The following is a 24,016-nucleotide window of genomic DNA, read 5'->3' on the forward strand; positions in this document are numbered from 1 at the left end:
GGTCCACTGATTCCTCCTAGAGCTATCTTCTATATGGCAACTCTTTAAGCCTTACTTCCTTGTCTCTACTTCTCCAAACTAAATATTCAATGTTCCTTAAACCAATACTCATTAGTCATGAACTCAGGTTTTCTCATCCTTTCTGTCCTTCTGTGAATGTTATCCACCTGATAAATTTTCTCCCTAAAATTTAACTTTTAGAACTAAATGCAATACTCCAGGGGAAATATGACATGTGTAGCCAACAGCAGTACTCTGATTTCTCTGATTGTGGCCACTATTTCCCTCTTAATGCAAATAAAGATCACATTCATATTTTATGAAAGTATTTGTTGCCCCACTGAGAGTCCACTAACACTCCTAGAGATTTGCAGATGAACTGTTATATAGCCATATTTCTCCTATTCTGGTCTAGTGAGAATTATTTTTTTTTCCAAACAAAAGATTTTTACATTTCTCCTTGCTACATTTCATTTTATTCTATTAGGCCCAACTTTTGATAAGGTTTAAATCTTGTTGGATCTCACCATCCAATGTCATAGTTATCTTTCTGGGTTTTATCTTCGTTCAAGTCATTGATAAAGTTTTTTATTAGCACTACGTCAAGGAGAGATCAAAAAAGGTCATACAATCATATAACTGGAGCTGAAAAGGCTCTTGGAAGAAATCTAGTTTAATCTCCCCATTTTCCAGAAGGAAACTAAGGGCTAAAGAGTTAGTTTAGAGGATTGCCCAGGGCCACAGAGAAAAGACACAGGCAGTATTTAAACTCCACACCTACAATTCTGGTTTCAGCTGTCTTTCCACTGATAATTTTTTTTTTTTTTTTTTTTTTTGCCTTCAAGTCAATAGTCTTTCAACATCACCATAAAGTCATAATCGAAAGTAGAAGTTTCTGCTGCAGATAGTACACCTTAATTTGACATTAAAAATAATTCACATAATTAATCATATTTCCTTTTGTGCTTTCCCTCCATTGTTTTCTTTAGGTAGAGATTAAACTAGAGAAAGTTATCCTATAATGGCTTATAGATCTACACTGGCCATAGAGAACTTCTTAATGTGTTGTGAAAAGCTCCACTGCATAGGGAGATACTGAAGCACAAAACTATTCAGTTGGTATCCTCCAGGCCAGGGATAAGTAAGAGCCTGTTCTAATATAAGTGAGAAAAATAAAGTCCCAGGATTTGCCCAGGGTTAGTAAAAAACAGAATGGGCTTCTTAGAGTAGAGAAACAGACTCAGCTTTGAACTATTTGAAGATTCTCAAGTGTAGACATCAGAGACAGACCCAAGAGAAAAAAAGATGGTTTCCCTCGTGTTGCCCTGTGACCTTTTAGCACTTCCACAAGAGTTGCAGAGTTACCACTGTGATAATTAATGAGGCACCACAGGAAATTATTTACTTCCTTTAAAAAAACATCTTGTGGTTCAGATCTCATATTCTCTATAAAGAGAAAGCTACAAACAAGTGATTCTCATGATTGAGCAAGAACATGAAAGAAAATGCACAGCATGGCTAAAATCAGGTATGTGGCACTTTGTCTCCCTCAATGTTTGATCATTTCAGATACCTACATTTATTGTTTGGAACAAGAACTTCATTATTAGAATCACTCCCTACCTAGGAAAGATCAAAGTGAGTTTAAATTAGCCCATGGAGTACTAAGTGATAGAGCTAAGGAATCATTTCAAACTCCATTAAAAGAAGATATCAATTAATCAAATTAAAGAATCATTTATACACATTAACAATAAATGCCTTCTTTTCTCCCTCCCTCTCTCTCCTTGCCTGACTTCCTTGAAACTCTCCTTAAACAAGTGTTTGCTGAGCATCTACAAGTTACATCAGCTAACCTTGCTGATCCTCACAAAATATTGTCTCCTCTTTCTCTGATTTTACACCCACTAAATAAACCAAGCCTTGAAGGATCTCCTTCCCCTCTATTGCTTAACTTTCATTTTCTTTAAAGCTCAGTTTAAGCTTCATCTGCTATAATAAGGTTGTCCTGATCTCTTCATCTACTCATGCTTTTACCTCCTATAATTGCTTTGTATTTATTTGCTATGTATTTTGTTCATACTTAAACAGTAGGTCCCAGAAGTCTCTGGGCAGTTTTATAAACTATTAAGGCTTAAAATTGCAGAGACTTCAGGGGATTCTGAATAGGCTCAAAACTTATAAATCATATGAGCTGCTTTATTAACCTTAAAGCACCATTAAATGTTAGTTCTTTTGCTTATTATTGGTACATTGTTATTCCACTCTGCATCTCCTTCACTATCTAAGTTCAACTCCAAGAAACAAGATTCCTCATTCCTCCATTCTTCCAACCCACAAGAATAAGCTTATCAATTCTAACCTCACCATCATGCTGCTAACTAGAGTTTTGACTGATACCACCTCATTCAGTTGCTCTCCCCTCCAGCTGGAGGACTAAGGTGTAATACAAAACTACTCCTATTGCCTTCTTTCATAGAGGGCAGAAACTAGATCCTCAAGGTCACTCTACTTTGCAACTGCTGTCCTAGCTAATTTCAACTCTCAGAGTCTGAGTACTGCCTGGCATCCCATTCCCACCCTACCCCAATTTCCTGCCTCATTTTCTGTGCTGTCACCCTCTTAAAAAAAAAAAAAAAAAAAAAAAAAAAAAAAAAAGGTAGAGGATAGATACTGTCTTTATATGAATTGTATCCCCAGCACTTAGCATGTCCTTGGAATACAGAACAATAAACATGTATTATATTGAAATGTTTATAAGGTTACATGTTATTTCCTCTGATAATCGAATCCCTGAATCCAATGATTTTAACTTTTATTTTTATATCCCCAGTGCCTAGTACAATGCTTGGAATATGCCAAATGCTGAAAAAATGCTTGCTAGTTTTAGGCACAGTAGTCAATCTATAATATCATCAATGTGGATATTTCCTCAAAAAAAAAGAAAAATCAACCATCCCTCGATGATCAGTCTCAACCTATCCATATCTTCTTACCCTGCAATTCTTGACAATGTACCACCATACTTCCTCTGATTCTTTTAATCAGTCAACTAACAAGTACAGTATGTATCAAATGCTTAGTGTCTACCAGCTACAATGAAACAGACTGGAGGTACAAAACAAGACCAAAAGGTTATGAGCTTGAGAGGAGGATGGAATCTTTAATAGCAATAGGGAACAAGAGGAGGGAGTACTTAGAAGTAAAGATAATTAGTTTCTTTTGATATGTTCAGTTTGCTATGAGTCATCTGGTTCCATATCTAAAAATCCATTGGAGATCAATAACTATAGCTCAACAGAGACTGAGGTTACATATAAATAAATAAATAAACTTTTATATATATATATATATATATATATATAGAGAGAGAGAGAGAGAGAGAGAGAGAGAGAGAGAGAGAGAGAGAGAGAGAGAGAGAGAGAGAGAGAGAACCCTGAGAAATTCTTAGAAATAGATAAAATCTCCAACATCGATGATGATGATGTTCAGATGTTCAGTTGTGTCTGACTAAACCCCATTTGAGGTTTTGGTGGCAGATATACTAGATGGGGTTTGCCATTTCCTTCTCCAATTCATTTTACAAATAAGGAAGTGAAGCAAATAAGGTTAGATGACTTGTCAAGGGTCATAGAGCTATTAAGTGTCTGAAGCTATATTTGAACTTAGGAAGAGGAGTCTTCCTTACTCTAGAGCCAGCAATCCATTTACTGTGTCACCTAGCTGCCCCAATCACCAAGATAAAAAGAAAGGGGTCCCAGGACTTAGCCATGGGAGATACCCCTGATGAGTGGGTTGAGTTGGATAAAGAACTAATAAAGGAGACCAAAAAAAGGAGTAGTTTATTAATATTTCCTGTATATTAATGCAGGTTAAACTTCCTTTATCTTATCTTTGTTAGGGATAAGAGACCACTCACTTTTTCAGGTCATCAACGGTATACTAGGAGCTCTGAGTGATGCTAATATAAAATCTAATTCCTAGTTACTGACTTTAGACAAGTCAATTCAACTCTGACTTCTGTTATTTTTTGCTTATTTTGTTTTTATTAATCTATAGGTATTGACAAATTCCAAGAAGATAACTCTGAGGATAAGCCAATTTCAGAGTTTTCCACTATTGTCCACGTTACTTTTGAGACCTCCTGTTACTATTCTAGCCCTACCTCCATACTCAGTGCCCATGACATGCAACCACCAATATCACAGTAGGCCTGATAATAAACTTGTATTTATCAGGAGTTCAGGTCATTTCACATCTGTACTGCATCTTCCAAAGTGTGATTCTGTTTGTTTGAAAAAGTCATCACAGCTTGTAACTGTGAAGGGGAGCTGATGGTATCCACTGCATCTGCAAAGAAAATAGTCTATTGGGACCAGTTTCTACATCTGCAGAAGACATGTGTATGATTTAGATTTATGCTTAGTCTATTAGTACCATCTGCCTCCTTTGGTCTCTTGCCTTTACATAAGATCTTACCATGCAGTTTCCCTTAAACAAACAGAATTCAGTTGATTTTCTATTATATTATTGTTATTGTTCTTAGTCATTGTTTCTTGAACCAGATTTTGGATTTATTAACATTATATTAATGTATAATTATAATTACATTTTATTATAATATTTCAATTTAATTTTAATGGAGTGGCAAGGAATTCAAAACTATGCTTTTTTTTTATTCTGATATAGAATTCTTCTAGTATGGAAAGTCTCTATGGCAGGAAGCCAACTTTTCTAGAATTGACAGTCTTAAGGCTCACCTAAATGGCCTTGTGGAGTTATAATCTGTTCTTTGTAGTCACAAAAACTAATAGGTACTTGAGGATAAACGAACACTTTTTCTAACTCCAACACCAGCCCTTGTTGCCAGTATGACTCACTTTTTACACATAATAATGGTGATAATTCCTTTATAAATGAAGATGGGTTAACAACAGAAAGTATTCAGAGACTTTCTAGATCAATCTCTCACTTTGAAATGTAGAAAAAGAAATTAAAGAAAGTAAAGGGATCTCTCCAAAGTCATACAGATAGAAAGTAGAAACAGCAATATTTAACCTCTGGTATTCCAATACCAGAGAAAATGCCTTTTCTAATATATTGATGGGATTGGATTATCATCTTTCAGAGTTCTCCCTGACATGTAGATTAAGCTGTGCATTTTGTTGTTGTTGTTTTTGTTGTTGTCTTTCCCTAAATGCTACAAAGCTGTCTAGGATATCATTTGGGGAGGAATGAGGTGTTTGGGTTTAAGTGGCTTACCAGCCAATAAATTTTGTGTCTGAGGCTGGATTTTAACTTTGCTTCTACTGACTCCCATGTCAATGCTCTATCTGCCCTGCCATATAGTTACCCCCTTTTAGGATATCATTGACCCAGGCTGACATGGCTTAAGTCTCATATCCCATGATGCAACTTTCTGGTGACCTCGTTAGATTTACATGTGTTTCCTGCCATGTATGGCATTAAAAAAAAACACATTGAGTCAAGTTTCTTGAGATTTGGTTAACATCTGGAGCTAGTTCAAGTCACTATACCTTGCTCTGCCAACTAGATTTGTTTCCAAAAGAAGGTGTGGGGATATATCTTTTACCAAAGTGATAATGTGTTTTTACTAAGTATTCTATGTTAGGGTTAACTAAACTTTCTTTTGTTACCTGTTTTTTGAACTGTAACATTTAACTGTTATGTAGGTTACAAACCTACCTCATCATGTTGATTCTAATACCAACCTAAATTAACATAGTAAGAGCCTGAACCAGACCCTACTCTAATAACCATCCTAGCCTTCTGTGTACTCTAGTATTCACAAAATGCTTTCTTTCCAAAATTCCAATGAGAAGGATAGCACAATTATTAATATAGACTGATTATAAAAAGAAGAAAACTTAGGCTCTAAAACTTTGTAGGCAGCTAAAAAGCACATGAATAAATCACTGGGCCTAGAATTGGAAACATGTAAATTCAAATGAGATCTCAGACACTTATTAGCTTTGTAACCCTGGACAAATCATCCAATCCCTTTTCTCCCTCAGTTTTTCAACTATTAAACAAGGATAATAATAGTGGCTACCTCCCATGGTTATTGTGAGAATCAAATGGGATGATATTTGCAAAGCACAGTGCCTGGAACACAGTAAGTATTTGATAAATGTTTACTCTCAGCTCCTCTCTCCCATCTCCCTAAGGTCACACAGCTAGTAAGTAAAGTAAGAACTTCAACTTAGATTTTCTAATTGCAAGTACAATTCTCTTTTCAATAACTGTACTGCCTCTTATCAAATAAAGTTATACTCCCACTCTCAAATGAGCAGGTAATTATTTCTACTTTTATTATTATATTGCACTTGTATTTGAAAAATCCAATTTAATGGTTTCATTAAAATTTGAAAACTAAGGCTGAATTGTCTCAAATCTGGTTTAGACAGTGCAAATAGGTGAGAATTTCACATTAATAAGTGAGACTTCACCTAGCAGGAACAAACAAACATTCCAACCACACAGACTTTATATTCTACCCTTTTTTTCCCTTCAAAAATTAAGCCACATGAATAAAAAGTGAGTAAATAAGCAGGCACTGAGCTAAATATTGAGAGATACAAAGAAAAAGAAAATAAAAACAATCCCTGACCTCAGGGAGATCACATGCTAATGGGGGAAACAATATGCAAACAACTATGTTTATACACACACACACACACACACACACACACATCCAGCAGCAAGAAGGTAATATCCGAAGAGAAGGTCCTAGAAATGATTGCATAGCGGGTGAGAGAAAACCAAAAATGGCCTTTGTATAAGCATGAAAGGAAGCTAGTGAAACTAGGAATAGAAAACAAAAATAAGCATATCTTCAACTATAACATCATCTTTAAAGAAATTATTGGAAGGGAGATAAACAGAGAGAAGATAAAAGAAAGGAGGAAAAGGGAAGAGAAGAAGAAGAGAGGAGGGAAGGGAAGGGAAGAAAAAAAAAGTAAGATTTTTAAATCCCCACAAAAGACTTTTTAAAGGAAAAAGTCCATGGACTAGTAAGAGGAAAACTCAAGTCATCTTTCTAACAAGTTAGGTCAAAGAAAATAAGGCAGCAGAGGAAGCACCAAGGTGCAGACCTGTGCTGTCTCCAGATGGGCTTGGAAATTGCCCCTAAATCTTGAAAGAAGAGATTCAATATTTAGTTCACAATACATCTGAAATCTTGCATAGAAACCCTCCCACTCAGTTCCAGTATTTCAAAAGAAGTTCTTTAGTTCTTAACTGAAGAAGCTGAGTGGATTAGAATAAGAATTCATGGTCCCTACCTTCACAGAGTTGTTTTGTTTTTTGTTTTTTTATTTTATTTATTATATTCTGAACTTAAGAAATAAAACAAGCATTCCATAACATATTATGTTAATCTATTAGATTAGAGAAAAAAAAAGTGATTGTATATGAAACTGCGAATCTATTAGTTTACAATCCTTCAGGGATATGATAGAGATATATTATACATATAAGTGATGGGAAACAACCAAGTATGAGTCCACAAATGCCAGTTAGAAATGTTGTTGCAGACAATATAAAATACTGCTAAGACAATCCCATATTATATGAATACAACTATAAAACACTTTTCATGCAAATGAAATTAGATCTATACAACTGGAAAAATACTAATTGCTCAAGGGTAGGCCAAGTCAATTGTTATAATAAAATGACTAATCTACCTAATTTAATCTATGTCAAATCTACCTAATTTAATCTATTTATTCAGTGCCATACCAATCAAACTATCAAAAGATTATTTGATAGAGCTAAGAAAACAAAATTGATCAGAAAGAACAAAAATTCAAAGATATCAAGGCAATCAATGAAAAAAATGTAAAAGAAGGTAGTCTAGCTATATCAGATCTCAAATTGTGTTATAAAGTAGTAATCATCAAAACAATCTGGTTCTGGCTAGGTAATAGAGTAATGATAGGGGGTAAGGTCCCTTTGGGATTCCTTTTTGATTTCCCAAATCCCATGACTGACCTTGATGGCTTGACCTTTGACCAAATCCTGGTCAAAAAGCACTCTTTTGAATATCTGAGCTCAGCCCTCACTATCTGCTCAGATTTCCCCAACCCTCCACAGTTTCTTCCTTATCTGAAAAGCCCACCAGAACTTGGCACAGCCTACAAGCAGCCCCTTCTAGGTATAAAAGAGCCAAGCTGGAGCTCTTTCTTTGCAGGAGCCCTTCCCCCCAAAACATAGTATCCTTTGGGCCATGTAAGGGTTCCTGCCCGCCCAGCGGCCACCTTTGGTCCTGGAATCTTTCTAACTGAACTTTACTCCAAATTTCTACAATAAACCTTTTATTTATCAATCTAGGTTTTCAGGCCTGTAAATTCATTTACAGGGGACACTGCGCCTCATGGGATCTTTGCACCGACCAACGGGGTTCCCCCTTTCCTTTCTCTCATCAGTAATGGATCAGTGGAATAGATACAAATTGCAGGTACAAATTGCATTATAGTAAATGATCACAGTGATCTAGCGTATGATAAGCCCCAAAATCCAAATTTTTGGAACAAAAACTCGTTATTTGGAAAAAAAAAAAATGCTGGGAAAACTGGAAAATAGCATGGTAGAAACTAAGTACAGATCAATATCTCACAACATACACTAAGATAAAGTGAAAAAAAGCATGATGCCAAAAGCAAATTAAGAGAGCATGGAATAGTTTGTCTATCAGATTTATGGATAAAGAATTTAGGACCATAGAAATTACTGAGAGCATTACAAAATACAAAACAGATTTTTTATTATATTAAATTAAAAGTATTTACATATACAAAACCAATAATACAATCAAAATTATAAGATCAAAAAAGTAGAGGGGGGAATTTGCAACATTTATCTCTGATAAATTCTTCATTTCTCAAATATATAGAGAACTAAGTCAATTTTACAAAGATACAAATGGGGGAGGGGGGTGGAGTCAAGATGGCAGAAAAAATACCGCTTCTTTCTGATCTCCTCCCGGGACATTCAACTGTTTGCCAAATTCAGCCTCTGAACTAGTTCTAGACTGGCAGAATTCACAAATATTGGGAGTGCAGCAAATTACCAACAGAAAATAATTTTGAAGATCAGCAGAAAAAAATCTGTTTTGGTTGTGCACAGAGAGGTGACCAAGTACAGGACATCAGTGCACACTGTGCAGACCAGGATGGTGTGTGGGGAGGAATCTACCATAGTGTTGGCTACTCTGCCCTGGCTTCAAGCCAGTAGATCAGCAGAAAAGTTATAAAACATCCAATACAAACACAAAAGGTAAAGAGTGTACCCCAAAGCACCAGTTTCATGGAATCTGGCCATACCATTCCAGTACCTAGAATAAGTCAGCATGGACCCAGAGCAGCCATGGCTTGGAAAAACCTCCCTTGCCCTAAAAACAGATCCCAAATTTAAAAAAAAAAAAAAATGAGTAAAAAAGGCAAAGTGAAATCTAGCTATAGATAGTTTCTATAGTGAAAGAGAAGAACAGATTTCAAACCCTGAGCATTTAGTCTCCAAGACTCTCCAGAGTTTTTTAGTTTTTGTCTCCAGATGAAGCCCCAAAGGGTGATATAATCTGGTCCCCATCACAGAAGGATCTCCTAAAAGAAATCAAAAAGGATCTCAAAAAAAAGCTAGAAGAAAAATGGGGAAAGGAAAATTTTACAAAAGGGTTTGGAAAAGACATATAATTCATGAAAAGATAGATTTGATAAAGTGGAAAAAGAAAACAATTCCCTAAAAAAAAGTGAATTGGAAAAGCTAAAGAACTCCATGGAAAACAGAATTTGTGAAATGGAAAAGGAAAACAACTCTTTAAAAAACAATTTGTAAAATGAAAAAAAAATTCCATAGAACAAAACAACTCCCTTAAAAATTCAGTTGAACAAATACAAAAAGAAGTTTAAAAATGAAGAAAATAATTCACTAAAACTCATAATTAAACAAATAGAAATGAATGACTCAATGAGACATCAAGAATCAGTCAAGCAAAACCAAAAAAATGAAAAAATAGAAAAAAAAAAAAATTTAAAATACCTAATTGGGAAAACAACTGATCCAGAAAATAGATCTAGGAGAGACAATCTAAAGATTACTGGACTCCCTGAAAACCATGATTAAAAAAAAAAAAAAAAAAAAAAAAAGAAAGTCTAGACATTATTTTTCAGGAAATCATCAAAGAGAACTGCCCTGATGTCATAGAATCAGAAGGTAAAAGAGCCATACACCAAACACATCCCAAAAGAGACCCCAAAATTAAAATTCCAAAGAATACCATAGCTAAATTTCAGAACTATCACACCAAGGAAAAAATATTAAAAGCATTCAGGAGGGAAAAAAAAATTTTCAAATACTGAGGAGCCACAATTAGAATTATCCAGGATCTAGCACCTTCCACCTTAAAGAATTGAAGGGACCTGGAATCTGATATTCTGAAAAGCAAAGGAATTTGGAATGCAGCCAAGAAAAAGAACAAATTAAAAACCCCCATTCAAATACCAAACTTGAAATTCTAAAAATAAAAGAAGAGATTAATAAAATTGAAATAAAAAAAATATTGAATTAATAAATAAAACTAAGAGTTGGTTATTCGAAAAGACCAACAAAAGAAATAAACCTTTAGTTAATTTGATTAGAAAAAGGAAAGAGGAAAATCAAATTGTTAGTCTTAAAAATGAAAAGGGAGAGCTTTCCAACAATGAATAGGAAATTAGAGCAATAATTAGGAGTTACTTTGCCCAACTTTATGCCAATAAATTTGATAACATAAGTGAAATGGAGAAATATCAAAAAAATATAGATTGCCCTGATTAACAGAAGAGGAAGTAAATTACTTAAATAGTCCCATTTTAGAAAAAGAAATAGAACAAGCTATTAATCAACTCCCTAAGAAAAAATCCCCAGGAGCAAATGAATTTACATGTGAATTCTACCAAACAATTAAGGAACTATCAACTCCAATACTATATAACCTATTTGAAAAAATAGGGAATGAAGGACTCCTACCAAATTCCTTTTATGACACAGACATGGTAGTGATACCTAAATCAGATAGGACCAAAACAGAAAAAAATTATAGACTAATCTCCCTAATGAATATTGATGTAAAATCTTAAATAAAATATTAGCAAAGAGATACAGAAAATCATCCCCAGGATAATACACCATAAGCAAGTAGAATTTATACCAAGAATGCAGAGTTGGTTCAATATTAGGAAAACTATTAGCATAATTGACTAACCAATAACCAAATTAACAAAAATCATGATTATCTCAATAGATGCAGAAAAAGTATTTGATAAAATTCAACACCCAGTCCTATTAAAAACAGCAGAGAATATAGAAATAAGTGGACTTTTCCTTAAATAGTCAGCACATCTATTAAAAACCATCAGTAAGCATCATATATAATGGGGATAAACTGGAATCATTCCCAATAAGATCAGGGCAGAAACAAGGTTGCCCACTATCATCTTTACTATTCAATATTGTATTAGAAATGCTAGCTTTGGCAATAAGAGATGAAAAAGACATTAAAGGAATTATAGTAGATAATGAGAAAACCAAATTATCACTCTTTGCAGATGACATGATGGTATATTTAGAGAACCCCAAAGAATCAATTAAAAAGTTAATATAAATAATGCACAACTTTAGTAAAGTTGCAAGATACAAAATAAATCCACATAAATCATCAACATTTTTATATATCACCAACAAAATTCAACAATAAAAGATACAAAGAGAAATTCCATTTAAAATAAATTCCCAAATATTTTATATTATCAAAAGTTACCTGTCAAAGGAAAGTCAGAAACTATATAAGCAAAACTACAAAACACGTTCCACATAAAAAGTCAGATCTAAACAATTAGAAAAATATCAAATGCTCTTGGATAGGTCAAGCAAATATAATAAACATGACAATACTACCTAACTTAATCTATTTATTTGGTGCTATACCAATCAAACTCGAAATAAACTATTTTACTGACCTAGAAAAAAATAACAATAAAATTCATCTGGAAGAACAAAAGGTCAGGAATTTCAAGGGAATTAATGAAAAAAAAAAATCAAATAAGGGTGGCCTAGCTATACCAGATCTAAAACTATATTATAAAGCAGTGGTCATCAAAACCATTTGGTACTAGCTAAGAAATAGACTAGCTGATCAGTGAAATAGGTCAGATTCACAGGACAAAATAGTCAGTATTTACATCAATCTAGTGTTTAATAAACCCAAAGGCCCCAGCTTTTGGGATAAGAATTCACTATTTGATAAAAACTGCTGGGAAAATTGGAAATTAGTATGGCATTGACCAATATTTACTACCATATACCAAGATAAGATCAAAATGGGTTCATGATCTAGACATAAAGAATAAGATAATAAATAAATTAGAAGAACATAGGATAGTTTACCTCTCAGACCTGTGGAAAAGGAGGGAATTTGTGACCAAAGAAGAACTAGAAATCATTATTGATCACGAAATAGATAATTTTGATTATATCAAATTGAAAAGTTTTTGTACAAACAAAACTAATGCAGACAAGATTAGAAGGGAAGCAATAAATTGGGAAAACATTTTTATAGTCAAAGGTTTCGATAAAGGCCTCATTTCCAAAATATATAGAAAATTGACTCCAATTTATAAGAAATCAAGCCATTCTCCAATTGATAAATGTCAAAGGATTTGAACAGACAATTTTCATATGAAGAAATTGAAACTATTCTAGTCATATGAAAAGGTGCTCCAAATCATTATTAATCAGAGAAATGCAAATTAAGACAACTCTGAGACATCACTACACACCTATCAGATTGGCTAGAATGACAAGGAAAGATAATGCTCAATTTTGGAGGGGATGTGGGAAAACTGGGACACTGGTACATTGTTGGTGGAACTGTGAACGGATCCAACCATTCTGGAGAGCAATTTGAAACTATGCTCAAAATTTTATCAAACTGTACATGCCCTTTGACCTAGCCATATTTCTACTGGGCTTATATCCCAAAGAGATCTTAAGGGAGGGAAAGGGACTCACATGTGCAAAAATGTTTGTGGCAGCCCTTTTTGTAGTGGCTAGAAAGTGAAAACTGAATGGATGCCCATCAATTGGAGAATGGCTGAATAATTATGGTATATAAATGGTATAGAATATTATTGTTCTCTATGAAATGACCAATCGGATGATTTCAGAGAGGCCTGGAGAGACTTACATGAACTGATGCTAAGTGAAATGAGCAGAAGCAGGAAATCATTATACACTTCAACAACAATACTATATGAGGATCAATTCTGATGGAAGTGGATATTTTCAACAATGGCATGATTCAAACCAGCTGCAATTGTCCATTAATGAAGAGAGCCATCTACACCCAAAAGAAGACTATAGGAACTGAGTATGGACCACAACATAGCATTTCCACTTTTTTTGTTATTGTTTGCTTGCATTTTTGTTGTTTTCCCCCTAGTTTTTTTTTTTCTTTCTAGATCCAATTTTTCTTGTGCAGCAAGATAACTGTTTAATTATGCATACCTATATTGGATTTAACATATAATTTAACATATTTGACATGTATTGGACTACCTGCCATCTAGGGGAGGGGGTGGGAAGAAGGAAGGAAAAATTTGGAACAGAATGTCGAAAAAATTATCCATGCATATGTTTTGTAAATAAAAAGATATAATAATAAAAAAAAATTTTAAAACACAAATACAAATACAAATCATACCCCAAATGATAAATGATCAAAGGATATGAACAGACAGTTTGCAAAGAAATCAAAGCTATCTATAGTCATTTGGGAAAATGTTCTAAATCACTATTGAGCAAAAAAATGCAAATTAAACAAATTAAACAAAAAAAAAAATTAAACTTTGAGGTACTGCCTCACTTTCATCAGATTGGCTAATATGACAAAAAAAGAAAATATTGGAATTTGAGGGGATGTGGGAATATTAGTATTCTAATGTACTGTTAGTGAATTTATGATAGTTGTAGAGAGCAATTTGAAACTATGGCCAAATAAAACTGTGCATACCCTTTTATCTAACAGTGTGACTACTGGATCTATATTCCGAAGAGATGATAGACAGAAAAGGACTCACATGTTCAAAAATGTTTGTAGCAGTTCTTTTTGTAGTGGTAAGGAATTGGAAATTGAATGGATGCTCTTCAACTGGGGAATGACTCAATAGTTTATGGTATATGAGTGTGATAGAATATTATCATTCTAAAAGAAATGATGAGCAGACTTTAGTTTTTTGGTGTTGTCTTGGATCATTACATTGTTGAGAACTGCTAAGTCATTCACAATTCTTCATCAAACAATATTGCAGTTATTGTATACAATTTTCTCTTGATTCTGTTCACTTCACTATTCATCAGTTCACTAAGTCTAGGTTTTTCTGAAATGATCTGACTTACCATTTGTTATAACACAATAACATTCCATTACAATTATATCCCAGCTTATTTAACCATTCCATTTTGATTTCCAACTCTTAATCACCACAAAAATAGATGATATAAATATTTTTGTATTCATAAGTCCTTTCCCCTTTTTTGGAAGTCTTTGAGATATAGACTTATCAGTTGCCCAGCTGGACAAAAGTGTATGCATATTTTGATAGTCGTTTGGACATAATTTCAAAATGTTTTCCATAACTCTACTAACAATGCATTAATGTCCCATTTTTCCCATATCCCCTCCAACATTTATCATTATTTTTTCCTGTCATCTTAGCCAATCTGAGAGGTATATATATATATATATATAGTGGCACCTCAGAGTTGTTTTAATTTGCATATTTCTCATCCATAACAATTTAGAGTATTTTTTCATGACTATAAATGAAAAAAATCATAATATTTTTAGCAATATTTATTGTTTTTATTTTCCTCAGCAGAGGCTTCCCTTCTCACTATATCCTGGCAATCTTTTGATGTCATTCATTCTGTAAAAAGGAGCCTTTTGAGATAAAGAGAAGGAGGAGAGTTTCTATTGCTGGTCTACTTGAGCCAAAATATGAGAAATTCTTATCATTTGTTTTATAGTTCAAAAATTCCTGTGACTATTTCAAAGATAAAATAATTTCTATTTCCTCTAAAACTACTCTCATACCTCTGTGGCATGGAGGTGAACCATTGGCTGCTAAAGTTTGTTCTTGGGAGACATAAAATTCTGGAAGTGTTTATTAAATTAAAAAGATTTTTTAAGTAGAGGACAGGAGATGAAGATAATTTCAGTCCTATCTCTGTTGAGAGATGCCCATCATTTGACCACCAGCTGACATAAAGCTTTTATTTGGCTATAGCATCTCATTCAACTGTCTACTAAGGCAGAGAGATTTTCAACACACATCCCAAAAAGGTATATACACAGCCCAGGGTTATAGATCTTTGAAACAAGAAGTGAAATTTATCATTTTAACCAATTATACCACACTTTTCATTCATTCATTTGTGATAATATGTCATATTATTTCTTTGTTAACAGACTGGTATGATATCCAAATTGTCAGCTAAATGGTGCAGGGGATGGAGCACCAGGCCTGGAGTCAGGAATACCTGAGTTCAAATTTGATCTCAAACACCTGTGTGACCATGGGCAAGTCATTTAGCCCTGTAAGTCTCAAATGGCATCACAAGGAGTTAGACATGATTGAAGCAACTGAACAACAACAAATGCTATCCAAAATAATTACAATGAGGAAGCATCATCAAAGATACTTTAATTGGAAAGTTATTTTTATTTTCACTTAGAACAAGCTTTCTTAATGTTTTCTGTGTCACAGACCCCTTTAACAATTAGGCCTTGAGACTCTTCTCAATTACTGGTTATAGATGTAAAAAATATTATATATAAGCTTACCAAGGAAATAACTACTTTGAAATATAGTTCTCAAAATATTAAAAGAAAAAGTTAATAGACTCCATGGTTAAAAAAAAAAAATGCTAGATAAGCTATTTATTCTTTATCTTTTGATTTTATAAAAAAATTTCCCTGACCCTATCTTGGAGACAGAATTAAACAGAATTTATAACCCTAGAATATTTAATATTTTAGAAACATTTGAGATCATTTAATTGGTCTTCTTTATTTTCAAAATGAGGAAACTGAGGCCAAAAGAGTATAAAGTAACAGTAAATAATATAATCTAGCATGAACCCTAACTCAGGACTTAAGCCTACCGAAGTATTTTATAGTGCTGTCCCTGAAGATGCCAAGCATTGTTAACCTGGAAGAAGACAATTGCACTGTATTCCCCCCTCCATAACATCCTTCTTCACCCTTCCTTGGAAAGAAAAAAGGAAGGACAAGAGGGAGGGAGGGAGGAATTGCTTCCTGAAGCAGGGTGATTAACAAAGATAAACAATGAATGTAAAGTGGATTTTCTGGGAATTCACCCCAAAAAGTAAAGAATAGTTTCTAAAGTTTGTAAATAAATAAGCCATTAAGTATTAAATAAATAAGCTTCAAGAATTAATCATATTATCTTATCTTCAGTATTTTTCGTTTAGGGATTTAGGGACAAAGAAGACAAAGTAGTGCAGTCAATGAGTCTGTAGGTTCAGAAGGATGCCCCAATAAGTCTTCTCATTACCAGGAACCAAGAGCAAACTCTGGTTTTCAGAGCCTAGAGTTCCAGATCTTTGCCACATGCTATTTCGCTATTCCCCAATTATTCAAACTCCCAAATCAGAGGGTGAAACAAGATCAAGTACTACTATAGGAAATGAAAATGATATGAAGTTTCCTTACTGTAACTACCTTCTGTTCTTTTGGGTTTCATGCAATTTCTGTTTTCCATTTTTCAATTTATAGATTCCTAAATGTAGTAATGGAGAGATCAACTACCTAACGTAAAGGTAGTTTACAAAAGCAGGGGGAGAGGGCAGAGAAGTTTCTTTTCTTGTTTGCTTCCTGGCGTCCTCTCACCTAGGTCTGATTGACTGATTGATGATTCAAGAATATACCTTCTGAGAAAACTGGACTCTTAACTATTCCACATCTAGATTAAAAAAAAAAAAAAAAAAAAAAAAAAAAAGAGGAGGAGGAGAAAATGGGTATGGGGAAAAGGGCAGAATTTTGTTAGTTATCATTCTGGGGCAAATGTCATCCTATCTCTCCCATTAGCCTATATTTAACTTGTTTCTCATTATTAGCAAGATTAATTTCCCATGGAAGCTGAAAACTAGAACTGAAATAGCCCTTTATAATCTCAAATGAGATTTTTTTTTCCCTCAACAAATATATTTTCCTTTTGTTTATGAAATCAAGGATCCTTATAGAAAATAATAACAAATTTTATATGTGTAATAAGAAAAACTAATATAAATATACATATATGTGTGTGTGTGTGTGTGTGTGTGTGTGTGTGTGTATAATGAACACTGTACTACTGTCCACATATAAAATTCTACAGATAAGCTATCAATACTTACAGGGTGTTTAAATTCTTGAGTTTCTTAAAGGAGCCAGATGGAATTTCTCGTATTCTGTTAAACCGCAAGTCCCTGGAGGCAAGGGAGGGGAGGGTTGGAGAGGAGCAGGTAGAGAAAGAGAAGGAAAAACGATCAAATATTAATTCTTATTTCATCATTACTTTCAACTGTTTCAAGATTTTCAGTCTTTTGAAATTAAAACTGTTACCCTTGGTCTTTTTACTAATTTACATGTCTCACCCAAAGCTTCCATATTTAGCAAAAATTTTCATCCAGAAGCCCCATTTTCCTCTAATATACAAAACTAAACCTTTGTCAATGCTATTATACAAATATATCTTAGCTTTTGTTATGCTTTCATTCTTTTGGGGAGGAGGTGCAAATTCATATTCTCTAACCCCATGTTCCTAACAATATAACTAGAGTAATACCTACATACTGTGTCATTATGCAAATATAAATTAATGTGGCAAAGACCTGCTGTTTTCTTAATAACTACAACAAAATAATAATATTGGTGCAATTTATCACAAGGTTTTTCATCAGTTAACATAGTCTTCGTAGACCAGATAGCCACTGCTAAAGTGAACTAAGCCAATTATTGACATAATATATTTTGTTTGTATTAATTTTCTTGAAACCATGTTTGATCAATGGTCCTCTAAGCGGAACTAATTTAAGGAAAGAAATATGAGAAAAACTTTATTTATTAACATAGATTCACTACAAAAGTAGCATGGCTCCAGTGAGTATAGGTCATATCACATTAATTTCATTTCCTTTTTTAATAGTGTTATAAGACAAGTGGGTTAGAAACATGTTATAGATAGACATTCTATAACTAGAATGGAGCAATTGGACTTTGCCCCAGGGTGCAAAATTTAGGGGATTCTGATAATATATGCAATTATTTAGCACCATAGAAACACAACAACCAAAAAAAAAAAAAAAAAAAAACAACTTAGCAGCTAGTACATAAGTATAAATAGTTAAAAGTTAAAAGTTGCCAAATGGTAGGCACCCTTCTCCATCCCTACTTCTCAAATCTCTCTTTCCTGGACACATTTATCATTATAGATATTGCCATAGACATAGAATAGCTAGATTTCAGAAATGTTTTATGTTTTTAATGCTAGCTAATGAATAAGATGTAGGGTAAATTCATAGAGCAGAAAAGCAGATACAGTATTGACTGAATGAGTGGACCCACAGAGATAGTCATTCAAGTTATTAATGATTCAATAGTAAATAGAATGAATTTCTTTAAATGACTATCCCAGAATCTATCCTTGACCCTATTCTGTTTAATATAATTATCAAATGACTTAAATGAAAGAGTAAATAAAATACTTATCAAATTTGAAGAAGAAACTATATTAAGAGAGATAGCTGAAAACTTGGATAATGAGTCAGGATCCAAAAAGGTCTCAAAAATCTAGAATGTAATATCAAATATTAAAATATAAGCCTATTGAGGCAGGGAGTATCTCTAGCACTCAGCAAAATCTACTTATAGCACAGTCAGTGCTTGGCACACAATGCTTGATAAATGTTTATTTTCTGAAGTAGAGTCCTACTGTGCTATTCCATTGACTTTGGAAGGTGATACTCAGTTTGGAAGATAAGATTTCACGAAGGTCTTTGAAAGCTCAAGAACATCAAAAAGACAACCATCATAAAGGATGTTGAGGGAGCTCCCACATGAGGATCCGAAGAGATTTAAGCTTGCAACATAGAAAAATATCCCAGTTCCTGAAATTGTGCAAAAAGTATTAAATGTGGTAATAGATGTATAGCACTTTGAAAACGTTGAGCTCTATATAAATGTCAGTTATTAATATTAAGATTCCTTGGGAGATATCTGATTCCCCCTCAATGATAACATACAAGCAGAGACTGTATGGCAATTTTTTAAGGATGGTATTCCTTAATATTCCTGTTGAGGTACAGGTTGGGCTCTGAAGTCCCTTCCCACTGTGAAATTCTGTGATTCTATAAAAAATAAATCCCCTCTTGTCCTGTTCCATCATTATGCTATTTTCTGTCTTTCATTATCAATCTCTTGTGCTCCATTGGCTTCTTCCCTTATTCCTCTGAGTCTGTTTAATTATCTCTAACTTTCCTCACCTGGAAGAGAGGGAGTCTCTTATTCCCTCAAGTGACTATCTGATTTCTCTACTTCAATGTATGATTACAATACTCACTGCTTTCATTTCCTCACCATTCACTCCTTTCTAATCTATCACAGTCTTTTTTTTTTGTCTGGGAAATCCCTGAAGTAGTCTTCTTCAAGGTCAATGACATCCCAATTGTTAAATCCAATGACTTTTTCTCGATTGTCATATTCCTGAAAACATTGTACAACTCATTCATTCTTGACATTATATTCTTCTGGCACTCCCTTTATAGCAGCAATTCTGCCTATATTATACACAATGGCTCTGTTTTTTCCTCTTGTTCTCTAAACACAGTCCTAATTCAAAATATCCTCATCCTTCCTTCCTTGATATACAAATCCCCAACTTGAAAATCTTATATACCCCCCCCTACAATTTGAATGATTGTTTTTAGCTGGACAATTCTCCCAACTATACTTCCTATTATAATCCCTACTCTAAAATTTAATCTTGAATTTCCAATTACCTATTTACATTCTCAGTCTACATATTTTACCAGCACCTTACACTCTAAAAATCCACAACCTAATACATTATATCACCTATTATTACTCCCACCCCACTGCTCCCTCAAATGTACTCGTTTCTGATTTCCCAGTTTCTATAAATGGTGCCATCCTTTTTCTAATCATCTTGGTTCAAAACTTCCAAGGTTATCTGCTCTCTTCAAACTTATCTATTAACTGACAAATTTGATAACCTTTTCTCTGTTCTTGTCCTTTTTTTATATATTTATCTCCTTTGTATTTGTATCTTCATTTTCTTTATATTATATTTGTAGATTATTCCCCCTATCATGAGAGATCTCATGAAACAAAGTAAAAATTAAATAAAATTAATAAGAAATACAGTAATCTCATATGAAAGTGCAAGCAACATTTCAAATTTATAGCATTCACAGTTTTGGGGGGTTTTATGATATAACTCTCTTAATCCTCCTACCTAGGTGACTACCCTTCCTTAATCTCTTCTGTCAGATAATTATCCAGATGATGGATAAGTAATCCCAGAAGACACTGTTTTATTATACTCACTACCATTTTCTCTCAATATTTTTTCACTTGGTACTCTCTTCAGTTTCATTATGAAACTCATAAGTTTCATTATTATCTTCATGCAAATGACTTCCATATTTTTATATCTACTCTGTGTCTTCTCTTTAACACTAAAATCAACAATGCATAATTGTTGCTATATAGTAGCACTGGATGTGCTATAGATAATTCAATTTTCCCATTGTCTACACTGACTTAAGTCAAAATTCTTTACTCTAGTAGGTGTGGCACAATAGAGTAAGGGGCCTGGAATCAAGAAAACCTGAGTTTAAATCAGATACTAGCTATATGACCCTGGGCAAATCATTTAGTCTCTGTTTGCTTCTGTTTTCTGAATTATTAAATGGGGATAATAAAATCACCTACTCCTAAGGTGTTTTTTTTTTTAAGAGATAAATGAGTTATTTATGAAGTGCTTAACATAGTGCCTGACACATAGTACACCTTAAGTGGTTTATTCCTTCAGTCCTTGAGTCTAGCATTTAAGATCCACCATATATTGTATCTAACGGACTTCTAGTCTTTTTAGGCATGATTTACTACTACTACTACTACTACTACTACTACTACAACTACAACTACACACACACATACACACAAAGAGTCAAATTGAATTATTATTCTCTTTACCAAATGTAAGCCTCACTTTAAGTACTCACCCCTTTGCTCATAGTATTCTTTCAGTCTGGAATACCACTTCACTCCTCCAGTCTTTACTAGTTGAAATCATACCCTGTGCTTTCTATTTCAATTATTTCACCAACGCTTTTCCAATTTGCAGCCAAATTTGTTCTTTTAGTCTTCCAAATACCCATAACAACATTATGTTTACATTTCTCTTGGGTTATTCTGTACATTTGACTATATTTTAGCTCTTTTGAATTTATCATAGCCTTTTCTCTTTTTTGAAGATGAGGACATAGAATTTGTGTGTTAACTATTTTAAAATCCAGATTTATTATTGTGCCCTCTATAGTTCCTACTACAATACTCTATGTAGAAAACACTCAATAAATGATTGTTGGATTGATTTAAATAGGAAAATTCAATTAAGCACATTTGTTAAGCACCTACTGTGTGCCAAGTACTATGCTAGATATTGAGAATGAAAAAAAATCAGTACATATTCCCAAAGAGCTTATATTCAAATGAAAATTTCATAAATATGTTACTATTGTTATTATTCATGTATTTTCCAATTTGAAATTACAGTTTTCAAAAGGGGAAATTATGTGTTGAGAAATGCAGAAGAATTTCAATTAAAATAGGAAATTTTGCCACACATAACAACTCAGTCCAGTTTCCTTTTAAGCCCAGTGCATCTCATTATCTTTTCCCTAGAGCCCAGTTTTCCAGAAGAGCCACAATTTCATAGTAGCTAATTTTCAATTAAAATGAGTAAATGATATGCTGTGACTATGGCTCATGGTTAAACAGAAGCCCTGAGGTCTGCCTAAATGCCATGTGTCATCATTTGGTTTACTAAACTGGATTTTAAAATAAAAATATCCAAACTATGTAGATGCTCCCACATACTCTTCTCTTTTAAATGACAAGTTTCTAATGGCTATTCATGAAAGAAACTTTTTTTTCCTGTTTAATCTGTTCATTGAACAAGCATTTATTAAGTACGATTGTATGTAGGAAACTGCTGAGTGATGAGTGGGGACAGGAATGAGGATAGCACAGACATTGAAAAGATCACTTAGGCTAGAACTTGTCTCAAAAAATGTGTTTAAATGCTCACCAGCCATTAACAAAATGTTTCCCTAATTTGCTTCTTTGGCAATTGACTATGGACACATCACTACAATTAGCAACATTGAAATACCTACTTAATCACCAGGTGAAGTTGCTAGCAATTACTCTACTTAATTTACGAAAGGGGCCCTGAGAAGTGCTATATTCTCCCTAGTGATTAGGCATTCTGCCCTACTCTAAAACAGGGCTTTTAAAACTTTTTCCACTGGACTTCTGGAAATTGAGTTCAAGTCTGGCCTCAGACACTTATCAGCTGTATGATCCTAAGCAAGTCATTTAGTCCTGTTTGCCTCAGTTCCCTCATCTGTACAATGAGCTAGAAAAGGAAATGGCAAATGGGATCATAAAGAGTCAAATATGGCTAAAATAATAACACACATATATATCTATACATACATGCATTTAAATACATAAAGGATAATTCTAACGTGAATATAGGTAATGACTAACATTTATATAGCATCTACTATGTGTTAGTCATTTTACTAAGCACTGTACAAATAATACCTCATTTGATAAATACAATAAATAAATAAATACAAAATAATTAAAAAACAAAAAACCCAAGGACATTTGGAAGAAAGGAATTAACACTCATAGAGAATTTGGAAATGCTTCATTTAAAAGGTCAGAGGGAGACCTTTATACCTGAAAACAGGCTTGAAGTTAGCACTATGAAAAATAGAATTATTAGTAGATACCCAGAGGCCTCTTGATGCTTTACTGTGGTGTGGAGGAGAATCTGGATTTTCTGAGGCTATGCCAAAGAAGAACAAATTCTAATCATCTTACCCTATTAAAAAGGCCTAAGTATAGGTCTGATAAAAATATCTATGTTGTTGTAGCTCCTTGGGAGAGATACTAAGCAAGAACAGAAACTCAATTTGCATGTCAATCACCTTGCAATCAAATAAGGATAAAGGAGTTTCCCTGAAAATATATTTCTTAGCTACATGAGACATCTTACTCTGACTGAGCCTCTTGAAGTTCCAGGAAGCTGTAAGAATAAGTTCATCAACAAGATAAGCTCATCAACAAATGGGACATAAGAAGATACTTTTTTTTTTCTCTAAGCAATTCCCTGAGGCATATGACTCAGTTTATAGAAAGTGAAGAAAATATCTTCAATTCTGAAATCAAAGATCCCTAAAATACTTATATATTACTATAAAAACTCCAAAAATTAGGTGGTATATGGATTCATAAAGATCTTCCTTAACTTTCATTGCTAAGTACCAATCAACCATTTTGTTATATCTCAAGGATACTTTCAAAATAAGGAATTAATTTTAGTTAATAGAAAAGCAATACATAAATGGTCTCAATGGCAAAATTGCTTGGGTTCTGACAGATATCAGCTTTGTGACCCTGGGCAAGTTACTTATAATTTGAAGAGAAATTGACAAATTGCACTGATAGAAGGAATTTTCTCATCCCAGAGTTCTTTGTACCAATGAAATCACAGGTCTAAAACATATCTTTATCTTAACCTATGTAAAAAGAAACTGATGGGGGTTCAATCAGGAGGAGTCAAAAATCAAACAA

The 24,016-nt window shown here is 33.6% G+C and overlaps 1 protein-coding gene across 3 annotated transcripts in view; it reads right to left on the reverse strand.

The window, feature by feature from the left end:
- PXDNL (peroxidasin like) overlaps positions 1 to 24,016 on the reverse strand; it is a 512,873-nt gene that overhangs the window by 325,900 nt on the left and 162,957 nt on the right. For all 3 annotated transcript variants that reach the window (XR_012484142.1, XM_074278161.1, XM_074278143.1), the window contains exon 2: positions 17,479 to 17,550. Coding sequence is in view for 2 of the 3 variants with exons in the window: in XM_074278161.1 (XP_074134262.1) it covers positions 17,479 to 17,550 (72 nt within the window). In the remaining variant the exon portion in view is untranslated. The remainder of the gene's footprint in view (positions 1 to 17,478; positions 17,551 to 24,016) is intronic.

Source organism: Sminthopsis crassicaudata, chromosome 1 (assembly GCF_048593235.1).
Source record: "Sminthopsis crassicaudata isolate SCR6 chromosome 1, ASM4859323v1, whole genome shotgun sequence".
Classification (NCBI taxonomy): Eukaryota; Metazoa; Chordata; class Mammalia; order Dasyuromorphia; family Dasyuridae; genus Sminthopsis; species Sminthopsis crassicaudata.